Source organism: Sciurus vulgaris (assembly GCF_902686455.1).
Source record: "Sciurus vulgaris genome assembly, chromosome: 11".
NCBI lineage: Eukaryota > Metazoa > Chordata > Mammalia > Rodentia > Sciuridae > Sciurus > Sciurus vulgaris.
In genome coordinates, this window is record NC_136472.1 from 11,632,925 (window position 1) to 11,646,325 (window position 13,401).

At 45.5% G+C, this 13,401-nt stretch overlaps 1 protein-coding gene across 3 annotated transcripts; it reads left to right on the plus strand.

Annotated features, from left to right (window-relative positions):
* Positions 1 to 535: 535 nt before the first annotated feature.
* Positions 536 to 12,115, plus strand: TUT1 (terminal uridylyl transferase 1, U6 snRNA-specific). 3 transcript variants are annotated; one of them, XM_079102141.1, is made up of 9 exons: positions 537 to 701; positions 2,723 to 2,913; positions 6,906 to 7,221; positions 7,399 to 7,499; positions 8,470 to 8,939; positions 9,786 to 9,895; positions 10,054 to 10,164; positions 10,337 to 10,429; positions 10,917 to 12,115. In XM_079102141.1, exons 1-9 carry the CDS (start codon positions 620 to 622, stop codon positions 12,068 to 12,070), a joined length of 2,628 nt encoding a protein of 875 aa, XP_078958267.1. In that variant the 5' UTR covers positions 537 to 619; the 3' UTR covers positions 12,071 to 12,115. The 3 variants fall into 3 exon arrangements, with proteins under 3 accessions (XP_078958268.1, XP_078958267.1, XP_078958269.1); XM_079102143.1 differs by lacking the exon at positions 537 to 701 and adding an exon at positions 5,652 to 5,728 and having other exon boundaries at positions 2,782 to 2,913; XM_079102142.1 differs by lacking the exon at positions 2,723 to 2,913 and having other exon boundaries at positions 536 to 701.
* The last annotated feature ends 1,286 nt before the right edge of the window (positions 12,116 to 13,401 follow it).

The window sequence follows — 13,401 nt, forward strand, 5'->3', positions numbered from 1 at the left end:
AGCGAAGTGGTTGTGGCCTCGTGAAGGCCAAAAGGTGCCCAGTGGGAGCAAAGCTTCCCAGTGAGGACTAGGAGGCCGACCTGAAACACCTGTTTGGCGGAACCGGATAACAGAGGAAGCAAGGGCAGCCCCCGAGGATATTGGAGTCCCTGGGCTCCGTGGGGCAAATGATTGAAGGATTCCCATCTTCTGTCTTAATTAACTGGCTAAATCGGGGGTTAAGGGCAGCCATGCTAGGGTCACTACAGTACCGAGAAGGAGCGCATCATCCCTTGGCAAGGAAACTGATCAGCTGTCAAACAGAGGGCCGGGAGACGCCAACCCGGTGCCAGCCTTTGTGACTGCCTTATGAATATTCACGATTCTTTAATCCAATCAACGCCGGAACAAGTCAGAGCACATCAATCGTGATCGTTAGATGGGCGGTTAGTCCTAAAACAGGCTAGAAACGGAACCCTGAGTCGAAAGGGTAGGTTTCCCGAGGAGTGTGCTTGCGCGGTTGGCAACTTTACGTCACTTCCTGTCGGACCGGCGGAAGTTGCCTCCGAGCGCGTCGCGATTTGGAGGAATTCCGGCGGTGGCAGAAGTGGTTACATTTTGTCTGTACAGGAGAGTCGTCATGGCGGCGGTGGATTCGGATGTCGAATCGCTGCCTCGTGGGGGTTTCCGCTGCCGCCTCTGCCACGTTACTACAGCCAACCGTAAGCGGTGGCTAGTGAGGGGGGTGGTTGCGGGTTTCGTCTTTGGGTTCTAGCGAAAGTTAGGGTAATTGATCATAGTTGCCGTTAAGTCGGTTAATAGGGTCACTCACCCCCTTTTTCACTTTGACGTGAACGAGAAGATTGGAGAGTGGGAAAAGTCCCACCACCTTACACCTTTCCTTTCCCGTATACGAAATTTCCACTACGAAGGTTTCATTATATTGTTTGCTCTGTAACCATCATCTACTGGACATCTGCTCTTTGCCTGGTCCTTTGCTGGCTTTTTTTTTTTTTTTTTTTTTTTTTTTTGGGGGGGGGGGTGTTCAGATACAGGAGCTCACCATCTAGATTGAGACAGTTTCAGTGCTGTATGCACTTGTTTGGAGAGCTGTACCATCACAGGAAAGGCAGTAATGAAGTCGGGGAAGCCCTACAGAGGACCAGAGGCAAGGATAGGTGAAACTTTATAGGCATGAATGGGGTAGAAGGTATCAGGAAGAAAAGGCAGAGGTCCTGTACAGCAGTGCAGAAGGCTCAGTGAAATCTAGAATTGTGATCTTCCTGAACAGTCTTCTATTCTTCCTTTTCTCTGTGAATGGTACCCCACCATATGTCTAGTAGGGCAAACCAGAAACACAGGAGTCTTTCTTGACCTGACAGATACTTTGGGGGCATCAAGCAGCTGACTGGTAATAAAAATAATACTGGAAGCTATTTTTTTTCCACATTTGACCATGTTCCAGACCCTGCCAGGTGCTATACATGAATAATAGCTATGTGGTAGGTACTTTTATTATCTTCAATTTATTCTCAGGAAACTGTTGCACAAGAGCTTAAGCAACTTGGCCAAGGTCTTACACAGCCTCACAGAGCTGGGATTTGAACGTGGGCAGTGCAATTTCAGATCCTACACTTGTAGTCACTACCCACATACCTACATTTGATTCATGAGAATCATCCAGGACCTTGATTTATTCAGTTCTTTCCTATATGACTTGGATAAGTTGCCAGTTAATTTCTTTATCATTTTAGGTGTTATTCTACCTAGCATATATTGATGGTTTAAAACTTTTATGTCCCATCATTCTATATATAGGACACTTATAAAAATTTATATTGAGTGCTTACTTTGGCAGCACATATAATAAAATTGGAACGATACAGAAAAGATAAGCATGGCCCCTGTGCAAGGATGACATGCAAATTTGTGAGGTGTTCCATATTTTTAAATTTTTACATTGTTTTAAAGACTTAAAAAAGCCTTTTAGGGAAGTTTTTTATTCAGGTTATTTTAATTAGTCTCTTTTTTTTTTTTTCCTATATGATATCTTTAACCAGGTGAAGTAAAACAATTATTAAAATTAAACCTAAAATTGAGTTGTAGACTTAAAAAACATTATGGTGTTAAATATTAAAATTGGAGATTAAAATGTACAGAACAGGGTTTTTTTTAAATGGACAAACTTTAGAGAGTGAATCATTTTTTTCTAAATGTCAAGTTAAATTTATTTGTACTCAAAACTCAATACAAATTAAAAACATTAAAAAAATGTAATGACACACAACTGTAATCCTAGTGGCTGAGGCAAGAGGATTGCAAATTCAAGGACAGCTTGGGCAACTTGGTGAGACCCTCTCTCAAAACAAAAAAATTTAAAAAGCTGAGGATGTAGCTAAGTGATAGAGCACCCTGGGTTTGATCCCCAGCACCAAAAACACAAATGAAAAAAAGCCTTAAATTGAATAATTTTATAGGTGTCCTAAATATAGGATGATGTACATAATGGGTTAAGAACTACTTGTAGTGTAACAGTTCTCCTGGAAACCACTTAGACAATGCACCATATAGACAAATAGACAAGAATGTCAAATATGAAGGGAGCCAGGACTTTGTTTATTCAAAGGTCACACTTTCTGTGACTTGAAAGATTGGTAGGATTTAAGTATGCACAGAGCAGAACCAGAAGATGGGTACACTGAAGAATAATTTGGATGTTTTTGTCTCACACTTGTCTCTGCAGGACCCAGCCTAGATGCCCACTTGGGAGGCCGGAAGCACCGGCATCTAGTAGAACTACGAGCTGCCAGAAAGGCCCAGGGACTTCGAAGTGTGTTTGTTAGTGGCTTTCCCAGAGATGCGAATTCTGCTCAGCTTTCTGAGTACTTCCAGGCATTTGGACCTGTGGCCAGTGTTGTCATGGATAAAGACAAGGTAGAGTGAATGGCTCTAGAGTGTATCAGGTGTACTGTATACTGAAAGAGACAAGAGAGAAACTAGCAGTTTGCTTTGGCTGGTTCCTAATGTGGCTTGTCCTTCATGGATTCCACAGAACTTGAGATAGCCTAGCTTTGTGAGATTCTCACACATTTCCCATCCCTTGGATTTTATCTGCTCCTGTACTTAGGGTTGCATTCTGAATAGTGAACGGGATAGATGTGGTCTCTGCTAGTACAGAGCTTACAATCTAGAGGAAAAAGTAGACAATTTAATGAGTAATTATAGTGCAAGTTGGTGCTTATAGACTATCATACCATTGGCAGATCAACCCCCGAAGAAGCTGATTGGTAAACTGGTTGGTAGTTTATTAACTACATTAAGAGCTACTGCAGCGATTTGGTCCGAAAAACCTGACCTGGACAGCAAAACAGACTTGTTTGTGGTGGTCCTTTTTGCTTGCTTCCATGCAAACCTTTTGTTACTGTTTCTTTAATCTCTTGAAATAGGTCCACTAATGTGGTGCTGTGTTGTTCATATTGTGGTTCTGGGGCTGCACTCTGGTTATATAGGTATGGCTTAGGTGATCCCAAATGTCCTTTGGGGTTGAGGGAGCAGCTCAGTGGTAGAGTGCTTGCCCAGATGCTTGAGGCTCTGAGTTCCACCCCTAGCACCACACACAAAAAAGTTATATATCCTTAGCAGACCAGGTCTTCTTTTAGAAGATTTTGTTAGCGCTTCCATTAAGCAACCACACTTCAAGTGGCTTGAATAAAAGCTTAATTTTTTCTTGAGTAACAAGAAATCTAGCCTGGGGAGTCTGTGGTTTTGTTTTGTTTTGTTTTCTCTGTCATTATTAACATGACATGTGGCTCTCACTAGGTTGAAGGGCAGAGTATAAAAGACTAGTGCCTGCTCAGTCTGACACACTTTATCCCTTCCTCCTGAGGCCTCCTTGGTGGACTTCTATTTTTTTTTCCCTACTGGGGATTGAACTCAGGAACACCCAACTACAGACCACATCCCCAGCCCTATTTTTGTATTTTATTTAGAGATAGGGTCTAACTGAATTGCTTAGCACCTTGCTGTTGCTGAGGCTGGCTTTGAACTCTTGATCCTCCAGCCTCAGCCTCCAAGGCTGCTGGGATTACAGGGGTGCACCAGCGTGTCTGGCTCCTTAGTGGACTTCTTATATTTCCTCAATCAGAATTCTATCACATGGTTACCCCTAGCTGTAGGGAAACCTGTGAAATTAAGGTTTTTCAGTTGGGCACTTTGCTTCTGAATAAAGTCGGGGTACTGTTCATAAGGAAGAAAGAAAATGTATATTGGGTGGGCAGTTGTCAGTGTCTGCCCTGGGTTACTTCTCCAGAAACGTCAATGTCCCCATTTTTGTTGATAATTATTTCATTTGCAAAGAGTGATCTTCTTTAATCAATATATTGAAGTTAACATGTTAATATAATTATATTATTTATATTACTGTATTATAACATATAATACCTAACATACATTAATATAAATATATTAATATAAGTAAGTTGGAGATTCTAGAGTTTAAGAACCTAATTGGGAGGCAGCCACAAGTTCTTACTCTCTCTGAATTTTAGAGGTATTTGTAAAATGGAAATAATACATACCTCATGAGAGTCTTATGACCTTAGAAGTAGTGTATGTGAATTTCTTGGTTTATAATAAGTTCTAAACAAATGGTAGCTCTAATCAAGAATGGTGGCATAGAGAGGGAAAAAAAATGGCCAAGACACCAGTCTTCTGAATCTGGTAATTCTCCTCTCCCTGAAGTTTTTGAGAGAAATGTGTGCATCAATACCAGGCCAGGCAAAGGGACATCTAATTTCTAGTTGGGGCTTTGATTGCAAACTTGATGTTGAACTGTAGTCTGGTGTGTTATGATTCCTCAGAGACTAATCTGCTTAGGTCCAAGTAACTGCCTTTGTCCTTGGCTTCACTTAGGTTCTTTACTCTGTTTGGAATAAAGGTGAAAATGAGGATGGGAAGGATAATTGAGATGTGATTTTTAATTGGTATGATTTACACAACGTAACAGTTCACCCTTTAAAAGTAATTCAGTCCCAGCAACTCAGGAACTACAAGTTTGAGGTCAGCCTCAGCACATCAGCAAGACCTTGTCTCAAGACAAAAAAAAAAAAAAAAAAAGAAAAGAAAAATGCCTGGGGACATAGTTCAGTGAATACCACCCCTGAGTTCAATGACCAATATCGCAAAGAAAAGTATATGATTCAGTGGTTACTCTGCATTAACATTCTCCAATCGTCACCATTATCTAATTCCAAGATGATTTTACTACCTTAAAAAGAAATCTCATACCCTTTTTTGGTCATTCTCCATCTGTGACTCAGGCCTGTGTGTTGGTGAGGCCATTCTCCCAGTTGATTTTTTGTATATGGTATGAGGTAAAGGTCCAGCATCATTCTTTTGCATATGACTGTTGTTTAGCACCATTTATCAGTAAGACTGTTCTTTCCTCCTGGGTCTTGGCACCTTTGTTGAAAATCGGTCAACAGTAGATGTGTAGGTAGAATTTGTGTGACTCAATTCCATTCCCTTCACATTGTCTTAGTGGATGCCTTTTTTTTTTTTTTTTTTTTTTTTTTTTTTTTTTTGGTACTCTGGGTTGAACCCAGAGGCACTCTACCATTGAGCTACATTCCCAACTTTTAAAATAAAAAATTTTTTTTTTTTTTTTGAGACAGGATCATGCTAAGTTGCCTGGGCTGTCCTGGAGCTTGCAGTCCCCCTGCCTCATTCTCCCAAGTTGCTGGGATTACAGGTGTGTGTCATTACACCCAACTGAGGGTGCCTCTTTATAATGAGGATGTGGCTCCAGCTTTACTACTGGAGAGGACATAAAAGAATAATGTATTTTGCCCCCAAACACCTATGTTTTTATTGCTTCTGCTAACATTTTACCTTTAAAAATATGGTCCCATGAATGTCATTCAATTCACTCAAATCAGTGAAGCCTGGCTGTCATATTGCTGTTTTTTTTCTAGATGCTAAATTCCTTGAAGATGAGATTTACGTGTTTATATTCATGCCTGGAAGTGTGCGTTACATAGATTTTTTTGTGTGCACCTGTGCTGGGGATTGACCCAGGGCCTTGCAGATGTTTAATGTGTGCTCTACCCTGGCCCCACATAGGTTTTTTTTTTTTTGGTGGTGGTCTTGGGGATTGAACCAGGGCCTTGCTCATCCTAGGCAAGTGGTCTCCCACTGAGCTACATCACCAGTGCCATGTAATTCTTTTTTTTTCTACTGAGAATTGAACCCAGGGTCACTTCCACCAAGCTATATCCCCAGTCTTATTTATTTACTTATTTTGGTACCAGGGATTGAACCCAGAGGTACTTAACCACCGAGCCACATCCCCAGTCCTTTTTATGTTTTATTTTGAGACAGGGTCTCACTAAGTTGGTCAGGTCCTCACAAAGTTGCTGGCCACAAAGTTGGTCAGGGACTCACCAAGTTGGCTTTGAACTTGCGATCCTTCTGCCTTAGTCTCCTAAGATTATAGGTGTGCACCACTGCACCTGGCTTATTTTTGATTTTGAGGCAGGTCTTGCCAAGTTGCTGAGTTGGCCTCAAACTTTGTCTCCTGAGTTGCTGGGATTTACAGGTGTGTGCCACTGCACCCAGCCTATATGGATTCTTTCTGAATGTTAAGAGTCAAGAGTTAAGGGGTGGGTCATATTATAGTCTGTGAAATCACATTTTTGGGAAAAGGGACAACAAATAGATAAAATGAGACTTTTCAGCAGCACACTGGGGTGAGAATATAATGTATAAGATGGAAGAGAGAAATTTTCTAAATAGGCTCCCTGTTGATGAAAACAGCAAGATCCTATTCCCAACGCATGAGTTAATCTGCATTTCAAAGATTTGTATCCATTGTGGTACTGTGTATTTGGATTCTTGGTTGCAAAACCATCATTCCTGTGTTTTGCCAGGGAGTATTTGCCATTGTGGAGATGGGAGATGTGGGTGCTCGGGAGGCTGTCTTATCACAGTCCCAGCACAGCCTAGAAGGACATCGCTTGCGGGTCCGGCCACGGGAGCAGAAGGAGTTCCAGAGTCCAGCCTCCAAATCCCCCAAAGGAGCAGCACCTGACAGTCACCAGCTGGCCAAAGCACTGGCTGAGGCTCCAGATGTGGAAGCACAGATGGTAAAACTTGTCCATTTGAGGGAATTGTCAGAGGCTGAACGGCAGCTTCGGAGCCTTGTGGTAGCCCTGATGCAGGAAGTCTTCACAGAGTTCTTCCCTGGTAAGTCCCTTGCCCCTTGCCTGAGCTCTTGTCCTTTGTTCCAGCTCTGGTGTGTCTGCATACCTAGCCCTCTCTTAGCTGGAAGTGTTTATTTGATTGGTCTTTCATCCATTGTGTTCTGCAATCTCCTGCTCTTCCCTAATGTTTCTCCACCTTTTTTCTTTGCTTGGCTCCTAGGCTGTGTGGTCCATCCTTTTGGCTCTTCTGTAAACAGCTTTGATGTCCATGGCTGTGATCTTGACCTCTTCTTGGATCTGGGTGACTTGGAAGAGCCCCAGGTGAGTGATCAGGGAGGCAGCTGGAGAATGCTCATATGACTGGGCAAGTTCTTAACCTCTCTGCCTTAGTTCTACATTTGTAAAAATGGGAATAATGAGACCTATAAAAGGTTTATTGTTGCTGGAGAAATGTGAATATGAATGGATAAAAGGTTATATAAGTAAGGTAATTTGGGGATTTTGCTTATCTGTATTTTCTGACAATCTAATGTACAGATTTGGTTTTTGGAATAGAAAAGGGCTATTATTCTTTTAAAAATTGACTTTTAGGCCAGTTTTAAGTTCTTAGCAAAGTTAAACAGAAAGTAAAGTTCCTATGTACCTACTGCCCCCACAAAAAAAGTTATTTTCTTTGCAGTGCTGGGTATGGAACCCAGGGCTTCAGGCATGCTAGCTAAGTGATGTACAACTAAGCTACACCCCCAACCCTCAAGAGTTGTGTTCTCTCTCTTTCCTAGGGATTGTCTAGTAGTGAGATACATCGCTAGCCCTTTTTTAAAATTTTATTTTGAGACAGGGTCTTGCTGAGTTGCTGAGGCTTATCTCCAGAGTTGGTGGCCATCATGTCCCTTTACCCTTAATATTTCAATGTGTACTACTTAAGAAAAAAGGCACTCCAATGTGTAACCCCAATACAGTGGTCAAGTCCAGGAAATTTTTTACTAGTACAGCTGTCCTGACAATGTACTGTTGTATTTTAGCCTTTATTTTGGAATAGTTCCTCTGCCTTTCTTTGTCTTTCATGACAATGATTGTTTTGTAAAATATAGACCATTTAATGGAATTAGAAGGTTATTTTAAGAAAGGATTGCTATGAGGAAAAAGTAAATGAGTTAATATATGTAAAGCCCATAGATTAGAACCTGGCATATAATAACCAGTAAGTAATAGATACTATCTTGGGGACAGAGATGTCCCCTGGTTAGGGAGTAACAGGAGAGGCATTCACTTAGCTCATTTCCATCCACAGCCAGTCTCAAAGGCTCCAGAGTCTCCATCCTTGGACTCAGCCCTTGCTTCTCCATTGGACCCTCAAGCCCTGGCCTGCGCCCCAGTCTCTCCTCTAGGCTCACAGTCTCCAGCTTCTCCCCAAGATTCTGAAGCTCTGGACTGTGAAACTCCTTCCTCCTCCCTGGCACCCCAAACTCCGGACTCAGCTTTGGCTTCTGAGACTGTTGCCTCTCCCCAGTCCCTGCCTCCAGCTTCACCACTGCAGGAGGACAGGGGGGAGCAGGACTTGGGGAAGGCCCTGGAATTAGCAGAGGCCCCAAAGGGGGAGAAGCCAGAGGGAGCAGCAATGCTGGAGCTGGTGGGATCCATTCTCCGGGGCTGTGTCCCTGGGGTATATCGAGTCCAAACTGTGCCTTCTGCCCGGCGCCCTGTTGTCAAATTCTGCCATCGGCCTTCTGGTCTTCATGGTGACGTCTCCCTCAGTAACCGGTACCTTTGTGTGTGGTGGGGGGAGGCCAGCTGAGTTCTGGGGTGGCTGGGGAGGGAGTCCTGATTTGAGGCTCCTGTATCTGCTGAGTCAAGTGGTCCTTGTTTGGTCCCATTTCTACCACTAACCTCTCTTATCTGGTTTCCATTTCAGTATTGGCAGTGTGTTCTTTGAAATGCTATTTTTAAAAGAAGTAGAAGAGTTCTATGGCTACATAAATTTGGGAAGTGTAAAGTGAAATTCAAACAGGTTTCTCCCTCTTCTCTTCCCTGCTTCCCTTTCCCTTTCTTTGTCACTTCTTTCCTGTATAACTTTGTTTAATAAAGGCTCTGAGCAGTCTTGTATAGCAGTTCTGTGAATAGCGAATGTACAAGATGAGCACATAGGATGTTGTGCTACCCAAGTTCATTTGACATAATTTTTTTCATTATGCTGGGGATTGAACATGGGGCCTCCTCTACCACTCAGCTACATCTTCAGCCTGGATTTTGACATTCTTTATACAGTCTCTCAGAAGACCGGCTTTTTTTTTTTCTTTCTTTCTTTTTTTAAATACTGGGGATTGAACCCATTGGTGCTTTAACCACTGAGCTACCTCCCTCATATTTTTTGAGGTGGGGTCTGGCTGAGTTTCTGAGGCTGACCTTGAACTTGTGATATTCTTCTTTCAGCCTTGCAAGTTACTGGGATTACAGGCATGCACCACTATGCCCAGAACAAGACCAGCATTTTGGCAACATTTTGGGAAACATTCTTTTTACTTTATTGCAGCTGGCCCTAAGTCTGGAATAAGAGCTGATGGGGCGAGAGGTTCCCAATCCCTAACACCCTTGTCTACTTTGTTCCAGGCTGGCCCTGCATAACTCCCGTTTCCTGAGTCTGTGCTCTGAGCTGGATGGGCGAGTCCGGCCCCTCGTGTACACTCTCCGCTGCTGGGCTCAGGGTCGAGGGCTGTCAGGTGAGGATGAAGCAGAACAGAGTTGGTCTGAGTTGGCTATCAGAACAAAGGATTCAGGGAGAGAAGGGAGGTGCTACCGGAACCAGGGTTGAGAAAACTGCCAATGAGGGGTTCGGGAACACCTCTTCTCTAACTGGAATTATTGATTATTTACACAGGGAGTGGCCCCCTTCTCAATAACTACGCTTTGACTTTACTCGTCATCTACTTCCTTCAGACCAGGGACCCTCCTGTGTTGCCCACTGTGTCCCTACTCACCCAAAAAGCAGGTACTTCAGCCCAACCTCAACCTTGTACTTCATCAGCTTCATGCCTCCTCTTCCTTACAAAACTACCGTGGAATGAGATTTCTGCTGTCACCCCCCCTCCCCCCCATTACCACCCCTCATCCCTCTAATCTTCCTGTTTCCAGGCTGACCCTCTCCTTTTTTGCTTTCATAGGTGAGGGGGAACAAGTGGAAGTTGATGGCTGGGACTGTAGTTTCCCCAGGGATGCCTCAAGACTGGAGCCCAGCACCAATGCGGAGCCCCTCAGTGAGTCTGGGGAGCCTGGGGAGGACCACTAATAATCTCAGTCACTGTAGTGGTAATGCGTCATACTCACTGCACCAGGCATGGGTCTGGCAGCAGCCTCACCAATGGAGAAACCATGCCTTGGAGCAGTTCAGTGGCTTGCCTAAAGCTACACTGCTAGTAAAGGCAGGGAGAAACATCTGGGGAAGGACATGGCTGCAGGTGTAAGTGGGGAGGCTTGACCTTTTTTTTTTTTTTTGGTGCTTTTTTTTTTTTGGGATCGAACCCAGGGCCTTGTGTTTACAAGGCAAGCACCGTCTGAGCTATCTCCCCAGCCCCATTGACCTTTTGTTTATAGGGATCAGAATGGAGAAGCCTGGTCTCAGGACCGTTCTGAGCCCCTTGGGAGGGAAAAAGAAAGTCCTGCTAAGGAAGTGACTTTGATGCAGGCCCTGTCTCAGTTCCAGCCTCCAACTGACCCCTTTCCCCAATCCACCTCCTCCTCCAGGTTCCCTGCTGGCCCAGTTCTTCTCCTGCATCTCTTGCTGGGATCTTGCTGGCTCACTGCTATCCCTGAGGGAAGGTCAGGCATTGCCAGTGGCAGGGGGCCTGCCCTCTAATCTCTGGGAAGGTCTGCGCCTTGGCCCCATGAATCTCCAGGACCCCTTTGACCTGAGTCACAATGTTGCAGCCAACGTGACCAGCCGGGTGGTTGGGCGTCTACAGAACTGCTGCCGAGCAGCAGCTAATTACTGCCGAAGCCTCCAGTACCAGCACCGCTCCTCTCGGGGTCGGGACTGGGGGCTGCTCCCCCTTCTGCAGCCCAGCTCTCCGAGCTCCCTGCTGTCTGCCATGCCTATTCCTTTACCCCCTTTTCCCTTCCCCCAGCTTACTGCTGCTGTGGTCCAGGTGTTAAGAGAAGCACTGGGATGCCATATAGAACAGGGAACCAAGAGACCACGGTCAGAAGGAGGTGGGACTGAGGAGTCTCCCCAGAGAGGGACAAACAAAAGATTCAAGCTAGATGGACAGAAGAGCTGTGAGGAGGGGAAAGGGGAGCAGCAGGGATGTGTAGGGGACCATAATGAAGATGGGGTAGAAGAAATGGTTATAGAAGTTGGAGAGACACCACAGGACTGGGCCATGCAGAGTCCTGGGCAACCAGGGGAATCACCCCTGGTGACCAGAAAGTATCTAGCCACTGGAGAAGAGGGGCAGCCAGGCCATGCAGTGCTGTTGGCTGAGCACAGACCCGTGGAACCTGAGGTGGCCCAAGAAGAGATGAAGGGCGAGACAGGGAAGGGTGAATCTTCCCCTTCTGCAGTGAGCTGGCGCTGTGCCTTGTGGCACCGAGTATGGCAGGGGCGACGGCGTGCTCGGAGACGCTTGCAGCAGCAAGCCAAGGAAGGAGATGAAGGCAATGCTGGCTTGGGAGCAGAGTGGCTGGCAGCAGAGGCTCGGGTGACCCAGGAACTGAGGGGACTGAATAGTGGTGAACAGAGGCCAAAAACTGAGCCCCTTTTGGCCTTTGTGGTGTTGGCTTCCCAGGCTGACCAGACTCTCTCCGTGACCCCACTCCAGGACTCCCAAGGCCTATTCCCTGATCTCCATCATTTCTTACAGGTTTTTCTCCCTCAAGCACTTAGAAAACTCCTTAAGTGAGGACTCGGACCCTAAAGGGCAATAAAGCTGCTAGTTTAATACAAATACACTCTAGTTTTCTCTAATTTTCACCTGATATGAATCCTCTACCCTTTCTTCCTGCCAGTTCCCAGGGCTTCATGCAGCCTTTGGACAGTCTGGCCCCCCACCCCCCAGATTCCCGAATGACATTGTGGTGGGTTGATCAGTACTTGTTAGAACAAAGTTGCCTCCACAGTTACCCTGCTAACCCACGTTTATAGTGTGTGGCTAGAAATTTGGGTTCATTGGGTCTCCCCTTGAACAGGAGAGTTCATCCTATTCTTAAACTGGATGAGATTTTTCAAACCTGAATATGGGTACAAAGTAACCAGTCAAGCCCAGCTGGGTGGCACATGCCTGTAATCTCAGTGACTCAGGAGCTGAGAGAGGAGGATCCCAAGTTTGGGGCCAGCCTCTGCAACTTAGTGAGACCCTGTCTCAAAAAGACTGGGGAATGTAGCTAAATGGTTCAATCCCCAGTACCCTCCCCCGCAAAAAAGCAACCCATCAGAACGTAACTGTCAGCCTCAGTGTTGGTGCATGCCTGTAACCAGAGAGGAGGATCACAAGTTTGAGTTCAGCCTGGTCAACCACTGAGGTTGTGGCTCAGTGGTAGAGCACTTGCCTCGAATGTGTGAGGTACTGGGTTCTATTTTCAGCACCGCATGTGAAGAAATGAATAAAATAAAGGTCCATCAACAACTAAAACAACATTTAAAAAAAGTCGAAGATGTAGTCAAGTGGTAGAACGTCCCTGGGTTCCATCTGCAGTACCCCCGCATAAACACACAGAACGGAATTGCCTTACGTTGCAGTCCCACAATCCTCAGCCTTGAAGGGCCCAGCCTCCTGAAGGATGTGGAAGGGACGTGGCAGAGGTCCGGTGCCCTAAAAGCATCCCGGAGCTGCAAGGAGATTTAATGGGAGGAAACCTACTTTTCAGTGGGTTTCAGACTTGGGCCCTAATTGGATATACATCCTTTTCTAGAGAAAACACAAGCGAAACAAAAGGAATTTATCAAACTGCCACCTCCGCTCGGCAGTTGTTACTTGCTCTTCTGGGTTTCACACAATCACTGTGTGAACCACTCGGTGGAACCTACCAGCGAATCTCCTGTCGCGGGCGGGTGAGAGAACCGGCACGGACCACCCCCGGAGTTCGCGCAGCGCGAGGCTGGCAGCCGCGCCACGAAGCTGCGAAGGGGCGGCTCTTCCAGCAGGTTCTCACACTTTCCCCTCCCTCGGTGCCTTACACGTCCTGTCGGGCTCCGATTGGCCCGCTACGCCTGAGGGGCGGGCCAGCCAAGAGC